At 48.0% G+C, this 21345-nt stretch overlaps 1 protein-coding gene across 2 annotated transcripts; it reads right to left on the reverse strand.

The window, feature by feature from the left end:
- Window positions 1–14141: 14141 nt before the first annotated feature.
- Window positions 14142–19376, reverse strand: LOC116957573 (uncharacterized). 2 transcript variants are annotated; one of them, XM_032979813.2, is made up of 3 exons: window positions 18810–19373; window positions 18318–18401; window positions 14142–15561 (listed from the first exon to the last, which is right to left on the reverse strand). In XM_032979813.2, the coding sequence occupies exon 3, from the start codon at window positions 15531–15533 to the stop codon at window positions 14346–14348; it is 1188 nt and encodes a 395-aa protein (XP_032835704.2). In that variant the 5' UTR covers window positions 15534–15561; window positions 18318–18401; window positions 18810–19373; the 3' UTR covers window positions 14142–14345. The 2 variants fall into 2 exon arrangements, with proteins under 2 accessions (XP_032835704.2, XP_075912826.1); XM_076056711.1 differs by lacking the exon at window positions 18318–18401 and having other exon boundaries at window positions 18810–19376.
- Between the last annotated feature and the right edge of the window lie 1969 nt (window positions 19377–21345).

Consider the following 21345-nt stretch of genomic DNA (forward strand, 5'->3'; position numbering starts at 1 on the left):
TCAGTCAATGGTTATGATTAGTAATGAGTTGTAGATTAGTAATTAGTTATAATGTCTGTTATTGTGATTATATGCTACGTTTGTAATCCGTTAATTAGTATGTGTTTCCCCTATAAGGAATTGTAATATGCATTATTTAATAATACTCTAACAAGCAGCACTAAGCCTGTAGCTGTCAGAGCGATTAAAGTTATTTCTATTTCTCTCAATTTCAATGGATTCTCTAATTAGTCTTTGGCAGTAATAATTGGTTTTACACCACTTCAACATTATCAAAATCAATTGAGTCTCCTTGTTGACAAGCATGTTCTGCCACTGCCGACAGTTGTGTTTGAGATAATTGAATATTTCTTTGGTGTTCTTTTAGTCCTATGCTGATGTTACGTCCCGTCTGTCCAATATAGCATGTGCCACATAAACAATTAATCCGATATACACCTTCTTTTGATAATTTAGGTAATTCGTCTTTAGTGCAATATACCAGTTTTTGAATTTTGTGTACTGTACCAAATCTTACTGTAATGTTTTTCTTTTGAAAAACACGGGCTAATTTGTCAGTTACTCCTGAGATATATGGAATTTTAATTGTTTTAACAATCTGACTGCTTTCAGCAGTGTTGCTTTGCGACCGTGATTTGGCATTCAGTGCTCTGTTAATTTAAGTATTATTGTAGCCATTCTGTCGTAATGCTTCTTTAACGTGTTTGATCTCTCTCACTAGACTTTCACCATCTGACACTTTTTAGACCGATGTATGAGCATCTTGATAAGATAGGATTTCTGAGCTGGATGATGATGCGAATCTGCATTCAGATAGGCATCAGTGTGCATTTGCTTTCTGTAAACGCTGTGTTATTTGACCATTTAGGCCATGTCCAAGCAAAATATCTAGGAACGGGAGTGTGTTATTCACCTCCATTTCCATAGTGAACTGGATGGCCGGGTTTTGTGCATTAAGATGATTTAGAAAATCATTCAGTGTATCTTTACTATGTGGCCAGACAACCAAAGTGTCATCCACATATCTAAACCAAAAGGATGGTTTAATGTGGTTGAGGCAAGTGCTCTCATTTCAATTTTTTCCATGTACAGATGTGCTATAGCAGGGGATAAAGGAGAGCCCATTACTGCTCCTTCCTTTTGTTTAAAGAAATCCCCTCTCCATAAGAAGTGTTATTTAAACAATGGTCAGCAAGTTTCGGAATATCGTTTGGTAAACCTGTATTCTCTACTAGTGCATCAAGTAATTTAAGCAATTCGTTCACTGGAACCTCAGTGAATAGAGAAATCACATCAAAACTTACCAGAATATCATTAGGATTCAGTTTAATATCTTTAATCGCATTGACAGGATGTTCTGAATTTCTTATGAATGAAGAAGTCCTACCGATGTAGGGCTGTATTTGTTTAGTTATATATTTTGCTAATTTATATGTGGCAGAGCCAATTGTACTGACTATGGGTCGTAATGGGATGCCGATTTTATGAATCTTTGGTAGCCCATACAGTCTAGGTGGTTTTGAGTCCCTTGGCTTAATTTGGTATTGCTCATTCTTAGGGATTAATGCATTTGCAATTATTGCAGTAGTATACTCTTTGGTTCTATTCGGTAAAGTCACGTAGGTAAAAATAAAATAACAAAAAATCACGACGTTTCGGCCACAACACAAGTGGCCTTCATCAGGTGAAGGTACTGGACTGTCCAGAGGACAGCGTTGGAGTGAAGACAGCAAGCCCAGGTCGCGTCCTTTAAGCTGTGTGGGAGGAAACAAAAAACGCCTTGACAAAGGAATTAGCATAAAATGATGTACTGGACCGGCACGGTGGGGGGGGGGGGGGAGTTTACATAATGTTGGTGTGAAGGCAAATACGCTGCTGTGAAAGTTTGGAATACCACTACTTGAATAAATATACTGTACCGTTGAAAATTAGTTTAATGTTTGGTTTGATTTAGAACATCTTTCCAATGATTGCTTAATTTGAAACCATCCTCTCGGTTGAAATTGTGTCTGTGTTTGTAAATCTGAATTGCCTCGTGGACAAATCTCTGATAAAAACCCGTGGGTTTGCAGAGAAGCTTGGTATCGGAGAAAACTATATCGTGATCACCCACAGCATTGTAACAGTGATCAGCTACGGCAGAAGAATTCGTTCTGCCGTGTTTCAAATCTGATTTGTGCTCGCGAATTTGGTCAGAGACACGTCGTTTCGTCTCCCTGATATAGCAGTCACCACAGGTGCAGCTCAGTTTGTAAACTCCGAGGTACTGTAAGTCAGGAACGACATCCTTCACGGATGGGATCAGGTCACGGATTTTGTGTACTGTATTGAACCGGACCAGGATCTTGTGTTTGTTTAGAATTTTGGAGATCTTTTTAGTAACGCCTGCTATATATGATAGTGTGATGGTTTTGACCGGAGTATCAAGTGGTTGTTTCTGTATGGAGGGAGAAACAGCTTGGCGGATGGTACGGTCAGAGTATCCGTTTCTCTTGAGGGCCAGGTGTACATGTTTTAATTCACTGGTCAGGTGGTGTTGGTCCGAAATGCAATGTGCCCTGTGGTATAACGTTTTGATGAGATAATTCTTTTGAGCTGGGTGGTGGTGGGATTCAGGTTTCAAGTAGGAATCTGTGTGGGTGGGTTTCCTGTAGACAGAATTCCCCAGTGAGCCATCAGGTCTCCTCTCAAACAGAACATCCAAGAATGGTAGCTTGCCATCTTTCTCCACTTCCATGGTGAATTTGATGGCGGGATATCTAGAATTGATGTGGTGTAGGAAAAGGTTCATAGCTGGGAGGCCATGTGGCCAAATGACGAAAGTGTCATCCACAAATCTCTTCCACAGGGATGGTCTGAGGGTGGAAGTCTGGATGGCGTCTGATTCAAATTTCTCCATGAAAACATTGGCTATCACTGGTGATAATGGAGAACCCATGGGGGTACCCTCATTTTGTTTGTAGAAGGTGCCATTCCAAGTAAAGTAGGTATTGGTGAGGCAGTGTCTAATCAGCGCAGGTGTATCGGGGTCTAGTCCATGTTGTACCAAATTTTCAATGATTTCAATGGTGTCAGGTACCGAGACTTTGGTGAACAGGGAGACCACATCGAAGCTGACAAGGATATCCTCAGGGGACAGTACAACGTCTTTGACCATAGAGACCAAATGAGCTGAGTTAAGTACTGCTGAGGAGGTCTTGCCAGTGAAAGGTACCAAGGTATCTGACAGAAAACATGCTAGCTTATAGGTAGGGGAGTTGATCGTGGATACGATTGGTCGTAATGGAGTGCCTTCTTTATGAATCTTGGGGAGACCATAGAATCTAGGGGGTCTTGCAGAAGAAGGTTTTAAGGAGGGACGTTTAGTTGGTTCGATTAGGGAGGTCGAACTTGTGATGATCTGCTGTGAAAGTTTGGAATACCACTACTTGAATAAATATACTGTACCATTGAAAATTAGTTTAATGTTTGGTTTGATTTAGAACATCTTTCCAATGATTGCTTAATGACCCTACTAATAGCCTAACTATAAAAACCAACAAGATCATCACAAGTTCGACCTCCCTAATCGAACCAACTAAACGTCCCTCCTTAAAACCTTCTTCTGCAAGACCCCCTAGATTCTATGGTCTCCCCAAGATTACTTACTGCTGATTATACCTCAGCAATGATCTCATCCACTGGAATTGTGCGTGGGGTAACGGCAAAGTTAAGGCCTTTAGAAAGGACAGAGATCATGTCACTGGTTAAAACAGTGTTACTCAAGTTCATTACGGTTTTGTTTTAAAATTATTCGTTTTTAGTATTGATTTATTTATTATGAAGTCTAGAAAATGTATTCATTTGGCTATTTTTTGTTAGATTAAACACATTATCAGCCGATTGTTATGGTACTCGAGTGCGAAGAGCTGACCAGTGAGCGCGCGCAGCTTCGAGGGCTGGGACGAGAGCACGCCATCGCAAGCCTGCTCCCAGGGGAGAAGGAGGAGGGGCGCGCCAGTACGGTAAGGGGTCGGGCAAGGGAGCCTCCAGGATCCCGCGAGACAACCCCGGGATGGGTAGCAGGACTACAAACCGGCATGGGGGATATAGCCGGCCAGGTGGCCCACGTACGCGAGGAAGTGAATAAAAATATGAAAACCATCCAGTCCGAGATGGGGGAGCTACGCTCCACAGTAGGGGGGCTGGCCGGATGGGTGTCCCAGTTAGAGTCCGACCTTGGACAGCTGCGTACGGGAAGGGGGAGAAGGGAGGGGCAGGGGACCTCCTATGGAACCGCCCCCCGGACATGCTACCTGTGCGACCATCGAGGGCATCTCGTGAGAGACTGCCCTCAGATCGCCCGCGCTAGAAACGCGCCAGGGTTAAACGCCAACGCCCCCTAGAGAGTGGACCATCTAGGGGTGCAATCGACGTGGTTCCACCACAAAACGACGATAGTAATAATGGTGAATGAGTGACCCTCACACAGATTCCAACCACAACACCCAAGGACGCGGTGAGGATGGGCGACTGGCTACGGGAGCTGGTGGCGGGAATCACGGGGGCCACGTCGCTGGTAGGACAGGTGAACGGGCAGTGCACCCGGATTCTACTGGACATGGGGGCGGTGGCCTCACTCGTAAGCGCCGCACACTGCAGCATGCTCGGGGTGGATGTGGGCCGCCTGCAGGCCCCAGATCGCGCGCTGCACACGGCGAGTGGAGCCGGAATGGGGCTGCTGGGAAGAATCTCCCTCGAGGTCTGCCTCGGACACCAGACGTGCACCCAGGAATTATATGTTTCGAGTTTGTTGTGCCATGAGTGTATTGCAGGTACGGACCTCCTGGAGAAACTAGGACTCAACGTGCAGCCCTGCCAGCGATGTGCCACGGTGGAAAGTAGCGGGGAGTGGATTCCGTTCCTGGGACAAGAGCCGAATCGCCCTCGCTTCACACCCGTGGTTGCTACCCTGGTGTCGGCCGTCACCATCGGCCCGCTTGCCGAGATGCTGGTACCCATGGCAACCCCCTCCACCGACCCCGCACACCGACCATCGGGTGAGGTAATGCTAACTCCTCACCCGGAGTTGGCGGCACGGTACGGAGTTGTGGGGTCAGCCACACTGGTAAACGCAGATGGGGTCCGATTGTTTATGCGGGTATTTAACCCACACAGTACCCCAGCAATGCTACGACGATGCACCGCGGTAGCCACCATACACCCCCTGCACGTGCACCACTCTAACGACTCGGTGTTTGCACTCTGGGCTGAGGACCCTGGTCGCCCCGAGGACAACCAGGACCTGGCCTGGCGAGTCGGCCCGACTCCCCGAGCCGAGGTCGTCCCCTTGCGTGATGCGTTACATGTACCTTGGGCAGATTTACCTAAGGGGGAGGCCAATCAGCTGCGCAGGTTATTGCAGGAGCACGCCGACGTGTTCAGTGAGCACGATTCAGATGTGGGCCGGACAGACCTTGTTAAGCACCAAAATTGACACCGGTGCAGCCCGACCCATCAAACTCCCCGCATACCGAGTGGGCGTGCCTGAACGGGCCCAGATCAAAGAAGCAGTCGCGGATATACTCCGTGATAACATAATCCAGCCCTCAGTGAGCCCCTGGTCTGCCCCAGTTGTACTAGTGACGAAAAAGGATGGATCCACCCGGTTTTGCGTCGATTATCGAAAGTTAAATGCAGTTACCCTCGGCGACGCCTCCCCCATACCCTGCATCGATGACACCTTTGACAGCCTCGTAGGGGTGCGGTATTTTTCCACCCTCGATCTGGCGTCCGGGTACTGGCAGGTGGAGATGGCGGAGGAGGTCCGGCAAAAACCGCATTTACCACCCCGATGGGACTGTTTGAGTTTCAGGTGCTGCCGTTCGGACTCACTAACGCGCCCGCGACGTTCCAGTGGTTGATGGAGTTGGTGATGCGGGGCTTGCAGTGGGAACAGTGCCTAATTTACCTGGACGACGTGATAGTGTTCAGTAGATCTCTGTTTGAGCACTGGTCCAGGCTACGGGAGGTATTCCAGCGATTGCGAGCAGCCCATCTCAAGCTCAAACCGCGTGTTACATTGCACAGTGCGAGGTTGGGTACCTCGGACACCGAGTCAGCGAGGCAGGGGTGCGCACCGATCCGGAGAAGGTACGTGCCGTAGTGGATTGGCTACGGCCAAGGAACCTGATGGAGATCAGGTCATTCTTGGGGCTCGCCACCTATTATCGTCGATTTGTGAAAGGATTCAGCGAGATTGCACGCCCCCTCACCCAACCCACATCCCCTAAGAACCCCTATCAGTGGACGGAGGCCTGCCAGACGGCCTTCACCACCCTCAAAGACCACCTCACCCACACCCCCACCCTGGCTTTCCCTGATTTCACCACTGATTTTATTTTGGATACCGACGCCTGCAGCAGTGGGCTGGGCGCGGTGCTGTCATCGCATACGCCAGTCGAACCCTGAGTGGGGCCGAGCTGAACTATTGCGTGACCCGTCAAGAACTGTATGCCGTGATCTTCGCATGTAAACAGTTCCGACCGTATTTTATACGGCAGGAAATGTCGGGTACGCACCGACCATTATGTCCTGCAGTTCCTCCTTACATTCAAGGAACCGCGGGGGTAGATGGTCCGATGGTTGGCACAGTTGCAGGAGTATAACCTGCAAATTGAGTACCGAGCGGGGCGGACGCACGCAAACGCGGACGCCTTGTCGAGGCGGCCCGCGGTGTGCGCCGAGACAAGGACGGAGGAAGTCTGCCCGTGCTTCACGGGGGGACGTTGCCGGCAGGTGGCGGGCCCCCAGGAGAGCGCTGAGACTAACCCTCCTCCGATGAGAGAAAGTGCAGTATGTGCCACGGAGACCCCGGCAGGAGCCAGGGGCCCGATGGACCTTCCGGCGGTCATGGAGCCCACACCCCGGGGTCCGACGGGCCGCTCAACCCCGCCCGATCGGATCCAAGAGGACGTCGGCTGTGCATTCCCAGGCCTCGACGACGAGCAGCTGAGACAGACCCAGCAGCGGGATCCGGACCTGGCGGCGGTGGAGGCGGCCCTGTGGGAGAAAAAGGTCACCCTACCGGGGCCCTGGAGCGGTTTGTATGCCCGGTTGTGTGTAGAGAACGGAGTGGTGAGGGAACAAACCGAAGCTGGGCAGCCGGGGTGCATCTGTGTCCCCGCCCAGGTGCGGCCCCAGCTGCTACGGCTGGTGCACGACCACCCGCTCGGGGGCCATGATGGGGAACGACGCACTCGGGAGACTGTGCGTCGCCAGTATCTCTGGCCTAAATTGGCGCAAGACGTGGCCGCCTGGGTGCAGGGCTGCCGGGCCTGTCAGCAGTGTGGGCAGAAACCGGCGCGGTACCAGGCACCCCTGAGGCCGTTCTGCGTCAGTCGGACGAACCAGCTGGTGGGGATCGACCTACAGGGACCATTCCCACGATCCCACCAAGGCAACCAGTACATCCTCGTGGTGGTGGAGTATTTCACGCGCTACCCCGTGGCGGTGGCCATCCCAGATAAAACGGCCCTGGTGGTTGCCCAGGCATTCGTGGAACACTACGTTCTTAAACATGGGATCCCCGAACGAGTCATTACTGACCAGGGTAGTGAGTTCGAGGCGGAGCTATTCCAGGCACTGTGCCGCGAGTTCGGAATCCAGAAGGACCGAACCACGGCATACCACCCCCAGGCGAATGATATGGTGGAGCGAATGAACCAGACTCTAGCCGGGAAGCTCAAATGCATGGCGGCCGCAAATCAACAGGACTGAGACGAACACCTCCCCTACGCTGTTTGCCTACACCACCACAGTACACACATCTACGGGACAGACCCCGTTCCTAATGATGTTTGGTCGTGAGTCTCGCCTCCCCGCAGATCTGTTATTCGGCGTTCCCCCACCGCAACGGGAGGAGGGGAGCCGCCCCATGGAACACCTGATGGAGACTCTGCGAGGGGCCCGGAGCCGAGCCTACCCACAAGGAGAGGCCGCACACCAGCGGCAAGAGCAGAGCGCCCGACCCCGTATGGAGCCCCCCTTCTACTCGGCGGGCTCGAAAGTATGGCTGCACACTCCTCGCGTCGGGGCCAGGCAGGTCGGACAATTGACCACCTACTGGAGGGGACCCTGGACCGTGGGACGACAGATCTCCCCCTGGACAGTGCTGATTCAGGGAGGGGAGAAGGGCCGGGAGATGGTCGTCAACGTCCGCCGACAAAAACCATGGAGAGTAGCTCCAGCGGGGGGGGGGGACCCCACCGTTCAAGTACCCTGAAATCCCGGGGTCCCCACGCCCCCCATACTCGGGGGCCTCGCACGGTATATGGGCCCCACGGGGCCCCGGGCCCCGAGGGGCCCCGACCCGGGACGGGGACGACGGCCCTTAAACCCTACCACCTCTGAGTTTGTTCCCCAGCCCGCAGGTGCCAAGGACCGAGAACCGTTGGAGTGGAGGAGGTCGCCGCCGGAACTCCGGGAGATGGAGCCACCACCCCCGAGGCCGGCCACAAGGACTGGACGAGTCCCGTGGACCCCGCGACGCTACCTCGTGGGAGCAACCCAGGCGAGGTGCTCCAGTCAACCCGGGACGGGGACTGGCACCTCGGGGGGCTATGTGATGCCACAACAGCGAAGCCACTCTGCCGAAACCGGGGCCGTCGCTGTGCTGCTGCGACCGAGAAGCCACCCGGCTCCCGTCACAGCGCTCTCCCCGCCACCCCCCACATAAACACACACACACTCACGTCGGGCCTCGTGGGGAGGGGGCACCTGCTCTGAGTTTTTACCCGAGAGACCCCCTCGTGGGGGTGCTCCACGGTTTTTCAGGGCCAGGGAATTGGCAGCCACCCCCCCCCCCAGGCCAAATGGCACTGTGGCGCCGTGGCTTAACTTAAAATTAAATGAACACGGCAAACTCACTGAGAACCGCAGTGAGGAAATGCCCAAGACACACACGGACCAGCAGGCAGGTGAGGAGCGGGGCAGCGCGGGTTAAACGTCTCTACCCATGATGCACCGCGGGTTAGCTTCTCTACCCGTGATGAACCAGGGATTAACGTCTCTACCCGTGATGCACCGCGGGTTAACGGCGATGATGCGGCACCGGCTCGCTTATTGAGTCGGTGCACTTAGTTAAACAATGGGGGGGCGGAGCGTCGGAGAGGGGGGGGGGGGTGATTGGATTGGATAAGAGGCCAACAGGTCGGCGGCGCGCATGCTTTTGAAGCCGAGCATAAAAAGGGACGATTTTAGAAAGCACGGGGTCGTTTTCGCTGGGGATCAACTGGAGAGAGGGATCGAGGAGCCGTCATCTCACTGTTACTCGCACGTCCGTGAGACGGGTCAGAGAACAGCCAGATTCCGTTTACAGCATCATCTTTCCGCGACCTCAAACACTGCAAGGTCGGACCGTAAGTACAAGGAAGAGAGGTAAGACAAAGGGGCGAAATTCTGAGAAAGAGAATAGAGAGCAGACAGGCCAATTAAGTATCAGACAGTAGAGAGATAGGTTAGACCTGTCCTGCTGGTCCGCACTGACACGCGCAGTTTGGTTTGTTTATTCGTGGGGAAAAAATCGTCAGTAGAGTATAAACCGTGCCGTGTTGTCTCTATGAGTGCGAAGGGGAGTGTGTGGTGTAGTGAGCCTGCGCGCTGTGGTTTCTGTGTTCACACACGGGTGTGTAATTTCACTCACATGTGCGCGCTCGCCGCGGCACGTTAACCCATGAGCCTGCGCAGCTCGCCGTGATTGTAAAGTGGTTAGTGCAGCTAGTTAAATCATGCCCCGAGGAGCAGCAGCGAAGGGGAGAGAGCAGGACGACAGTGGGTCACGGGAGAACGGGGAGACGGGGGGCAGTCTCCCTAACACTTCTGCTCCTCTCAGAGCGCAGTAGACAACGCGGCCGCTTTTGTTCCCATTAACACTGCTACGGGCTCGTTGTACACCCACGTTGTTCTTATGCGGTGAAGCGAGTTCATTAACGTTAACATGCGACTCTTTCCCTAAGCTCTTTCTACATATTCTCTCTCTCTCCAAGTCGTTATGTGATGACGGAAGCTCATTAACTTTGCACTATAATCCAACATGCTAATAACTTCTTTCCATAAGCTCTTTCTACATATTCTCTTTGATTTGCGAACCTTCTAAACTTATATAACCCCGTGCTTGTAGCAGCTTTCTCGCCATTTTTCGCCTGATGACGAATGCTTGTGTTGCGTCCGAAACGTCGTGATTTATTTTATTTCTAATTACGTGATTTTACCGAAAGAACCAAAGAGTATGGATTCCTGCAATCACGAAAGCTTCAAATCAAGAGTATCAGAGTAAGTTATTTTTTTGCATTCTGACCACAAGTATTGTGGTTAATGCAGACATGATTACGTGTAAAAGTATTCTTTGGGTCTTTCGGTAAAGCCACGTTGATAGAAAAAAAATATCACGTTTCGATCGCAACACAAGCAATCGTCATCAGGTGAAAAAATAGCGGGAGAGCTGCTGAGGCAGGATGTTATATGTGATCGAAACGTCGTGATATTTTGATTATTTTTTTCTATCTACGTGGCTTAACCAAAGACCCAAAGAATATTAATTCCTGCAGTCACGAAAGCTTTAAGTCAAGATTTACTTGTAAAAAGGTTTCAGTTTGGTGTTTTAACATCGTAACACCTGTTTTGTTGCCAGAAAAAAGGGAAACCCTATTCTCATACTATTGTCATTCAAAACGCATAGGTCATTGCATGTTGGTGTCATGGTCACTATTTGGGCAATTCCAAACATATCCAGAAATTACATAATGGAGATTACACATCAATCATCGCCCCCTACTGACAAGACTCATTCCCACATGCAGGCTAGTGCAGGGTCACCTTATACCACACAGGGGCAGCTGCCACTTGGGGATGCTCTTCGAGTGTTTGTGATGAGATAAACAAAACTGAGTTGCTGAGGCAATTAAGCAAACACCATATAAATGCAAATATGAATATGTGGAATGAATGCTTGTGTTGTATATGTGCCTTTTTCCAAAATTTTATATTAATAATTCTATTTTTTATAAGTTTGATCTGGATGTAGAGCTGGGGCAAGGAAGTAGCCATAAAATGTAATAAAACCCCGATGCAAAGGGAGGCTAATGAGACGGGGAAATCTCCAGCGGGGCAAAGGCCGCCATAAACACGGACAAACAGCAGGGGACACGACCTCCATGGACGTTTTGGACACTGGGGAATTTTCCAACCAAGACCCTCCAGCCTCGCTGACACCCTGTCTTCACATCGAGACTTGCTGACAGTCTTTACATCACCCCCATTCGGATCTCCACGGACGGCGAGAGCAGCAGGGTCGGTCGGACATTACAACTGGCGGTTTTCTTTTTAACGGTAAAAGTTCGAAACTTAGTGATAAGAATAAGTCGACATTATAGACTGGCAGTACACTCACTCAGATTAAGAACCAGGCTGTAGTCTACATTAGTGCCTTTTATTATTACTTTTATTTTACTTTTGTTCACCTTATATATTCTTTTTCTATTTTCTATCAACGTGACTTTACCGAAAGAACCAAAGAATATGAATTCCAGCAGTCACGAAAGTTTAAGTCAAAACTTAGTGAGATCTTCAACCTCAGGATATCAAAATATAACTCGAGAATAAGCACGGATCCCTGGCGACACAGACGGGGAACAAAGGTTAATAAATCCCTCGGAATACCTGTGGTAGCTATGGTTTCTTATAAATCTAGGTTAAACATAATCCAAATAAAAATTATGAAGTATTAGACCTAGGGTCATTCAGAAGAGATCCAAGGCGGAATAGGTCAATCACACACGACCAAGATAAAATGTATTCCATAGGATCAGAGTATCACCAACCGCCTTCGTCTTCCAGCAGCTGACGCAACACATGGTAGCAATAAATTACGTATGAAGGGTGCCTCCCCTTGAGATAGCAAACACCATGAAGAAATTCCAACCACGAGGGAAGAGGGGGGGGGGAACGCAAACCAAAACAGTGATGGAAAAGCAGCCGGACAAAGGTCAAAAGGACCCCCCCCCCCCGCTTCCAGATTATGGCAGGAAATTGGAAAACCAGTCGCTCTACTTGGGAGGGGGGGGGGGGCAACCAAGCAGCTGCAACCACAGAACTAAATCAAATGGATTCCGTTTTTTTTCCCACGAGAGACGCGCAGAGGGGGAAGAATTTCAGATATAAGCAAGGACACAAAACACGCAATTGAGTCTTGCTGCGGCAAGCTCCGGGGGTGGGCCCCACAATTGACCATGGATGACGAGGCTTGCAGAGGAGCGATGTGTAAGTTTGGCGCTGACAGATGAAGTATCGCTAGAAGTTTTATTCTACATTGAGTGCCAACTCCCACCAGCAGCTGCAGCAAGAGAGAAAGAAAAGAGTGATGAGCAATAACAAGCAATCAACCTGGAGAAATGGCAGAAAGTGCCAGGCATTGACCAAGCAAGCATCGCACAGGACCAGCAGCAGCAGCAGCGGCTAACAACTACCCACGAGCGTGCGGACTCGGAAGCCGAGCACACTCCTGCAAAGGTCGAGTCTACAAGGATCAACCGTGCCTGGTGCAAGGGAGAGCGTGACCAGTGCAACCGAGAAAGAGTGTCAGCACTGGCGACCAGCGGACGAGCTGCGAGCGCTATCAGGCACCGCAAAAGGGGATCGTGCCGACTCAACAATCATCCAGCAGTGGAGAAGCCTGGAGCTGCCACAAAGAGAGAGCGCCGTGTGTATGACACGCCCACACACACACGACTCATCGCCCAGGAGGGAACTGAACCGAGGTATTCTCGGTACAAGGAAAGCCCCACCTCGGCGGTGGCTTGAGCACGAAGACAATACTCCCACACATACATAACACACATATCGGGACTAATAAGATTGTTCCAAAAGTTCTTTGTTTCGAAAAGGACCATCCTAAGGTGGTGCATTAACTATTAGCTGATCGTGGAAAACATTGTTCGGTCCATTGAGCTGCTTGAATATGGTCGTATAGAAGTATTTGTCATTCGGTTCGTTAATTGCATAGCTTTAGCAATAAATTGACGCTAAACCTTTATAAGCATCGATGGTACGAATCTACACTCACAGGAATACTATTGTGTTGGGATTTCTTTCTTTTGATCACGGAATCTTGACCGCGAATCAATTCAAGCCCATGCCGAACACTATTGTTCCAGGGCATTTCGATAAATTGCATAATCTTACCAATGAATTCATTGAAAACTACTTTTGCCTTGGGCACATGTTTCTTTACTCCTGTTCGTATGAATATTGTAACAAATTTTAATGACTTTTTCCTATCGCCGTGTATGGTCGCTTTTATTCTGAGGAATTAGCCAATTGTTTTGTTATCCAGTTAACAAACGTAACCATTGAGGGTTAATTGCACGGATCGATGAGGACATTTCCAGCAGTACTGGGTTGACAATTCCTAGCATAAGCGTTTGCATATTAGTGTTTTGTTTTTAGATATTCAAGTTGCTTAACGCAGAAGAGTCTGTGTCCCTTCCTAAGTTCATGCGTAATATTCATATTATAAGAACTGTATCCTGTGGTGAGATCTGAATTTTGTGACCTGACAAACACACTAAAACATAATCAGTAAAAGTTCAAGCGAGAATCACTGTATTATATTCTTTAGGTCTTTCGGTAAAGTCACGATAGGTTCAAAGAAAATAACAAAAACCTATCTACGTGACTTACCGAAAGACCCAAAGAATATGAATTCCTGCAGTTACGAAAGCCAATCAATGTATTATCAAGATTGGTAATACACCCCTAGACAATGAAGCAGAGCCGGATTAGCATAATTACATACACTTGCATAACTTCACGCAATTATACCTTCATATTATCACGATTGGAAAAACCCCTAGGCAATGAAGCAGAGCCTAAATTTTGATTTAAAGCTTTCGTGACTGCAGTAATTCATATTCTTAGTTTTTTCGGTAAAGTCACGTTGAAGAGAAACAACAAAATAACAAAATATATATTGTATTGTCTAACAAAATATATATATTTTGTTATTTTGTTTCTCTTCAACGTGACTTTACCGAAAAAAAACTAAGAATAAGCAGAGCCTAATTAGCATAAATACATAATCAGCATAATTTCCAAAAATATACGCATTTTCAGTTTTCATTTAATTTTAATTCTTTCTCAAGACCTAATATATACAGCACTTCCGAGCTTATTGGCTCTTGCTCCTGGTTAATCATCTAGCCAACTCACAGGTCCACAAATACTGGTCACTCTTACTCTGCAGGTTGAACCCAGGAATTGAGTGTCCGACTTCACGTTCTTTTCATTAAAGGCCTGTGACAAAGGTGAATCTATTGGCGCTTCATTTGCTCATTTACCGGGTCTCCATTTGACTTTGTATTGTCTAAGAAGTCCACCCACACCTCCACTTCCACAAACTGCTGGGAGTTGCCTCGCTCTGCATCACAGTGAGAATTCTCCTCCTGTTTCACGTTGCCTCCATCGATGTGAAGGTCCGATTTTGGAGTTGAATCTTCATCTTCACAGTTTACCATCACTTCTTCACATTTCATCTTCACTTCTTCGCTCTTCATCACTTCTTCACATTTCACCTTCGCCTCTTCACATTTCACCTTGATACCTTTAAAAGTGTCCAAGCTGGGATTTAGTTCTTGTTTCATAAGGGATGGGGTCAATGCAGCACTTTGACTTTCACAAGCCGATTTCAGACTCCACTCCTTGGGGATCTTCTGATGATTGTATGTCCTCTGGTGTGTTTTAAGATTTGATAAACCTGCAAATGCCTTCCCGCACACAGTGCACCTGAAGGGTTTCTCTCCCGTGTGTGTTCTCTGGTGTAATACAAGACTAGATGACTGTGAAAACGCCTTTCCGCACAGACTGCACTTGAAGGGTTTCTCTCCTGTGTGTGTTCTCTGGTGTAATACAAGAGCAGATGACTGTGAAAATGCCTTCCCGCACAAAGTGCACCTGAAGGGTTTCTTTCCCGTGTGTGTTCTCTGGTGTAAAACAAGACCAGATGACTGTGCAAATGCCTTCCCGCACAGACTGCACCTGAAGGGTTTCTCTCCCGTGTGTATTCTCTGGTGTAATACAAGACTAGATGACTGTGAAAACGCTTTTCCGCACAGACTGCACTTGAATGGTTTCTCTCCTGTGTGTGTTCTCTGGTGTAATAAAATACCAGCTGACTGTGAAAACGCCTTCCCGCACAAAGTGCACCTGAAGGGTTTCTCTCCGCTGTGTGTTCTCTGGTGTAAAACAAGACCAGATGACTGTGAAAATGACTTCCCACACACACTGCACTTGAAGGGTTTCTCTCCCGTGTGTGTTCTCTGGTGGTTATGAAGACCTGATGACCATGCAAATGCCTTGTCACACACAGTGCACTTGAAGGGTTTCTCTCCTGTGCGAGTTCTCTGGTGCTGTGTAAAATGTCCAGTTTGATCCGTGCTGTATGCACACTGGTTGTATTGTTGCCTTTTAGTACCGAGCTGCGCTGAGTGCCTTTGCTCCATCAGACCAATTCTGCAGAGGAATCGTCAGCTGCAGACAGAAAAAAGAGAATATCCACACCATCTACGTCAGTATCGAGGCACAGAGGAATGCACATATACACAGTGACACATGACTTACACGTCTATACTTACGCATATGTCCATGATATAGTGAAAAAAATTCCCAAATTCATCACACAGGCTGTTATGACAAACAATGAGAGGGCAAATGGTCATAAATATGCCTGGAAGCCCAAGTACCTTCAAAATGAATGTTAACTCAAAACTCCAAGCACACAATTTCGGTTGTCTGGCTAGAAAATGAATATTTATGAAAGCTAAATTCAGCTAACAAAGCCAAGGGTGTTGAAACTAATACTATTTTTATCATGCAGAAATGCATAAATTAGTGTTCAATCGCAACTTAGAGGTGTGAAGCCAGGCTCAGATTTCCTTGAATGCTGGGATGAACAGATCTAGCTGTTATTGTTCAACCTGAAGAAACCTTCGTCTACGTTACACCAAGTCTCCAACACGTGGAACTGGACTAGCTAGTTACGTTGTAATTAGTGCAGTTAGCCTGATGGTCACCACCATAGGTTATTATTCTGTTAATGGGCAGTTACCCCATGTGTTGGTGTTAAATAAATGTGTTGCCTCCAAGTGTACGTCTGCGACTCAGTTGAACTCACTACACATACATTTCACATGAATGCCATGTGTGGATCACTTGTCAGCAGGTCATGAGAATGATCCAGGTGTCAAGGGATGGACTGAGATGATTGACAGATGCACCAGCTGTGCTTCCCACTGTCTTGCTGCATTTTAGGCACCCAGAGTTCCACCCATTCATGTGAGTGTTGCTACTCCGACCTCATCGTTGTTGCAGAGCAAATACCTCCAACTGCCCTGCAGCATATATCACGGGCCTCCTCCACAGAGGCCGATCTTGACACTCCTGGTACCAGTCATCATCAGGTCTGATCGCCTCCACATCCTCCAATCTCTTCTCTAGCCAATGCCATGCCTGTTTAGCCCGTAAGATCTGGACTAACAGAAGATGCTTGAGCATGCTGTTTATGCGGATTTCATGACCCAACCAATGCAGGCTCGCCTGCCAAAGCGACTCACTGATTATATTGTACTGATATTTTAAGGATATGTAAGGTTCTAATACAATCTTGTTTGGTTCAATAGAGGGGATTATAGGCAGGCCAGCCTTAATTATCAGCCAGAACAGACGGTCCTTTAAATAAGTAAATATGTTGCATCCACAGAGAAAGGAGTAATATCTGTGGCCAAGAAGACTCACAGCTGTGTTTGTTCTTTTATTTCTAAATCCTGTCTTGATAATTGTTTTTTTACCCTTTTATCTGGCAACAAAACTGATACCTTTTTTACAAGGAGTCATGTTTGCATTGACCACAATACCTGCGGTCGGAATGCAAACAAAAAACATAACTCTGATAATGTATGCACTGTCCTTGAAATTGATTGGTCCACACCCGAGACAGCTTTCCTTAGACCCCAGTCTCACATGGTGGTGGACCAGAAGACGCCAAAAGGTGCACAACTCAAAGACAATGCACCATTAGAGTGAGAGCTCTCATCTTGATTGAGGGTTGTGGCGGCAGCACATTGAGTAGGGCAGTCCAGACCTCCCTTTCTCTGGCGACAGACTCTAGCTCTTCCTGGGGAATTCCCAGGCGTTCCCAAGCCAGCCGAGCGACATATTCCCACCAGCATGTCCTGGGCCGGGCCCCAGGGACTTCCCACCGTAGAACCTGTACCGGTAGAGTTCCAGGGGCAGTCTATTGGGGGGCCTCCTTACAGATATTCTATATTGATATCACTCATGGAACGATGCCTGGTGGCTAGGTGACCCACGTAACCCATTTAGACCCAGCCTGTAATGGCTACGTGGCACCGTCCTGTGTGCCCACCATCCACAGGATGAAGGATGAGAGGCGGGTGCGATGCCAGTATGGCAGGGAGAGGGATGGTCTCAGACAGACGAGACCTTGGCGATGGACACTCACAGCTTTGCATGGAGCAAAAGTCCAGGCAGCTTCCACGCAGCGTTACACAGTCTAATGAAATAATGAATGCTGCTAGACAAATTTTAAGTGAGACTCTGGCTGCCAAACCAGAGCTGGTCGTGAACACATTAACCAGGCATGGACGCTCCTCCACCACTTGTAGAACTTCCTGATTACTCATGGAGAGTTGAGCAGGTACAGTGTTGTGACATGAAATTCCCAGGCAGGTTATTTACTTACGTGTGACGTTACAGATGTGACATCACAGCTCACTTGCCGTGCAAAATATATCCATTATTGTGCCCCCCCCCCACCCAAAAATATATTTTTTATACTTTTTGCATTGTGTACAGTCTGGAAACTACCCACATGCCAAAAGTTGGTTGCATTTTGGGAAGTATGCTAAACATTTCGAACACACATATTCACAAATTTCCCTTTTATACTTCCGATTAAGTTTGTGCGTGAGTGGGGAGCAGTAGTGCAACATTTAGCGTGCTGCGCTATGAACCCAGCAAGACGATTTATATTCCCAGAGCCAAGCCACATTTGGCTGTCGCCTGATGAAGCTGGTTGTAATTAGTCAAAACGTCATACTCAGATTGTAAATGTTGTGGCTTGGCTCTCCAACACACCGATGTGCTGTACTAGTGACGCATGGCCACATTCTGTTCACGTGACAACCTCTTACTAATTGGCTGTGTCGGGTGGTGGTGGTGGATTTAACGGCACATTTATTTATTAACGCGATCTAACACAAACAAACCTCTATTATGGCTGTATATTTGGAGTTTGCGCGTCTCTCTCTCCGTGGACGCGTGGATTTTCCTCCGGATCCTGCGGTTTTCCCCTGCACATTTAGAGTCAACATCACCACGCGTTTGGAGTATTTGACCGATAAACATTTCCACAAGTTGATAAGCCCACTGTGTTGTGGGCAGGTCGCTTCTGAAAACAAGAGCGGTGTAGCTCAAGTGGGCTATGCCTGGTAAAATAAATAAAAACGTAGAAATATTTAAAATAAAACAAAGTTTCAAAGTAGTGAGCAGATAATTAATGCAATCAGGCGAGGGCAGGAGGCAAGGCCCTGCGCGTAATGTTCCAACCTGGACATCGATTCCATACTCGCTGCTACTCAATTGACATCCCTACGAGAGGGAGGAGCGAGCCTCTACCTGGGTTCACCACCACAACAACAACCACCACAACCACAACAACCACCACAACCACAACAACCACCACAATGTAAACGTCTCACCTCGAATCTCAGTGAGCGCGAGCGCGTAGCACCAGCTATCTGGTATCTCGTGACGTCATGTGGTGACATGACGTCACTTGCGGGGTTCAAACACAATCCCCTCCTCCAACGAGCTTTGGCGTAACTGAATAAATTATGTTAATGAGCCGCCAATGAATGGTCGTAGCTTCTCAAATGTAACCTTCACTTCTACGCTCTTCACTTTCACTTCTTCACATTTCACATTGGCTTCTTCATATTTCAACTTGATGCCATTTAAAGTGTCGAAGCTGGGATTTTCTTGTGGTTCTTGTTTCATGATGGATAGGCTCATTGCACAAGCGGATTTCAGGCTCCACTCCTTGGGGATCTTCTGATGCCTGCGTGTTATCTGGTGTCTTTGAAGATGTGATGACTGTGTAAACGCCTTCATGCACATAGTGCACTTGAATTGTTTCTCTCCTGTGTGTGTTTCTGGTGGGTCTGAAGAACTGATAAATGTGCAAATGCCTTCTCATACACCGTATACTTGAAGGGTTTCGCTCATGTGTGTATTCTCTGGTGTTGTTTAATAGTAGATTAACCTGAAAATGCCATCTCACACACACTACACTTGAAGGGTTTTTCTCCTGTGTGTGTTCTCTGGTGCTCTGTCAATGGTCGCATTGTTGCCTTTTTGCACCGAGTTGCACTGAGTGCCTTTGCTCCATCAGAGGAAGCGTCAGCTGCAGACAGAAAAAAATATCCACACCATCTACGTCAGTATCGAGACCCAAAGGAATGCATATATACACAGTCACGCATGCCTTGCACATCTATAATTATTAATATATTCATGATAAAGTGAAAAAGATTCCCCAATTCATACTACGGGCTGTTAAGGCACACAATAAGAGGGTAAATGGTCATACATATGCATGGAAGCTCTAGTATCTTCAAAATAACTCAAAACTCCATGCATAATTTCGGCTGTCTGGCTACGAATTGAATATTTATTTAATGAAAATTCAGGTAATGTGGCAAAGAATGTTGAAAATAATACTATTTGTATTTTGCATAAATGTATTAATTCATGTTCAACATAGCGGTGTGAAGCCAGGCTCAGATTTTATTGAATGCTCGGATGAACAGATCTAACTTCAGCTGCATGTGTTGTGTCAATTTCCTGACTGTTTCCATTCTCATAAAAAGTTACAGGGAAAATAACATCCGTGTTCAATAGAGTTAATATACTTCACAGCAAATACAAACGTTACTGTCACACACTTGCATGGTAAAAAATGGAGGTGTTTCCAGAACCATGCCTGGCCGCCTTCCTCTGCTCAGTATTAATGCTCCCTCACTTCACCATGTTATTAATTGAGGATCAATCAACATAGCAGAGGCCCACAATAAGTTCAGCTATCACATTTTTCAGTTCGTAATGCAGTGAAATAACTGCGCCACCGCTCCCCACATAGATAAACTCTTACATACACATACATTTCACATGAATCAGTCAGATTATATCAACAAAACAGCCACCATTCATCACTAATTATAAGTAACCTTGTCACAGTGCTCATGCCATGATAGTTGTAATTTAAGGCCATGTAAGTGTAGACCACTTGTCAGCAGGTCATAGGAATGACCCAGGTGTCAAGGAATGACTGACAGATGCACCAGCTGTGCTTCCTACTTTCTTGCTGGATTTTAGACACCCAGCGTTCCACCTATTCATGTGAGCATCGCTCTTCTGACCTCATTGTTGTTGCAAAGTAAATACCTCCAACTGCCCTGGAGCATACCTCACGGGCCTCCACCACAGAGGCCGTTCTTGACACTCCTGGTACCAGTCATCGGCATGTCTGATCACCTCCACATCCTCCAATCTCTTTTCTAGCAAATGCCATCCCTGTTTAGCCCCTAATATCTGGACTAACATAAGCTGCTTGAGCATGCGGTGTCTGGGAATGCGAAATTCGTGACCAAAGCAATGCAGCATTGCATACCAAAGAGACTGACTGATTGTATTCTATATTGATATCTTAAAGATTTGTATGCTTCTAATACAATATAGTCTGGTTCAATAGAGGGTGGATCACAGGCAGGCCAGCCTTCATTTGTATATGCCAGCACAAACGGTCATTTAAATAAGTTCATATTTTGCATCCACCGCCTCGCGTTATCCTGCCTCCCTCCCCCATGTAAACCACCACTCACGCTGCGGTGGCTGCGTGCACGCGCACAACCATACCTGCTGCTCACCACGTGCATGCGCAGCCACCCATACCTGCTGCGGTGGCTGCGTGCACGCGCGTGCCAGCTCAGGTTGCTTGCCCTGACTCGCGCTAAAAATAGCCGTATGAATATGCACGCGCATCTGCCCCCTCCCACGAAATCTGCTTCCCTCTGCCTTGGCGGCAAGAGCGTAGGTACACGCGCGAGCGCAAGTCCCGGGCACACGACGATCGAATCGATGGCAATATTCGCGCGTTGCACCGCGTTATCGTCGCTATGCGGACACACTGCGTAAAACGCACGTCGCTACGCGGGCACACTGCGTAAATGCGCTGAG

Source organism: Petromyzon marinus, chromosome 77, assembly GCF_048934315.1.
Source record: "Petromyzon marinus isolate PM22_M1 ecotype Great Lakes invasive population chromosome 77, UKy_Petmar_22M1.pri1.0, whole genome shotgun sequence".
In the NCBI taxonomy this organism is placed as follows: Eukaryota; Metazoa; Chordata; class Hyperoartia; order Petromyzontiformes; family Petromyzontidae; genus Petromyzon; species Petromyzon marinus.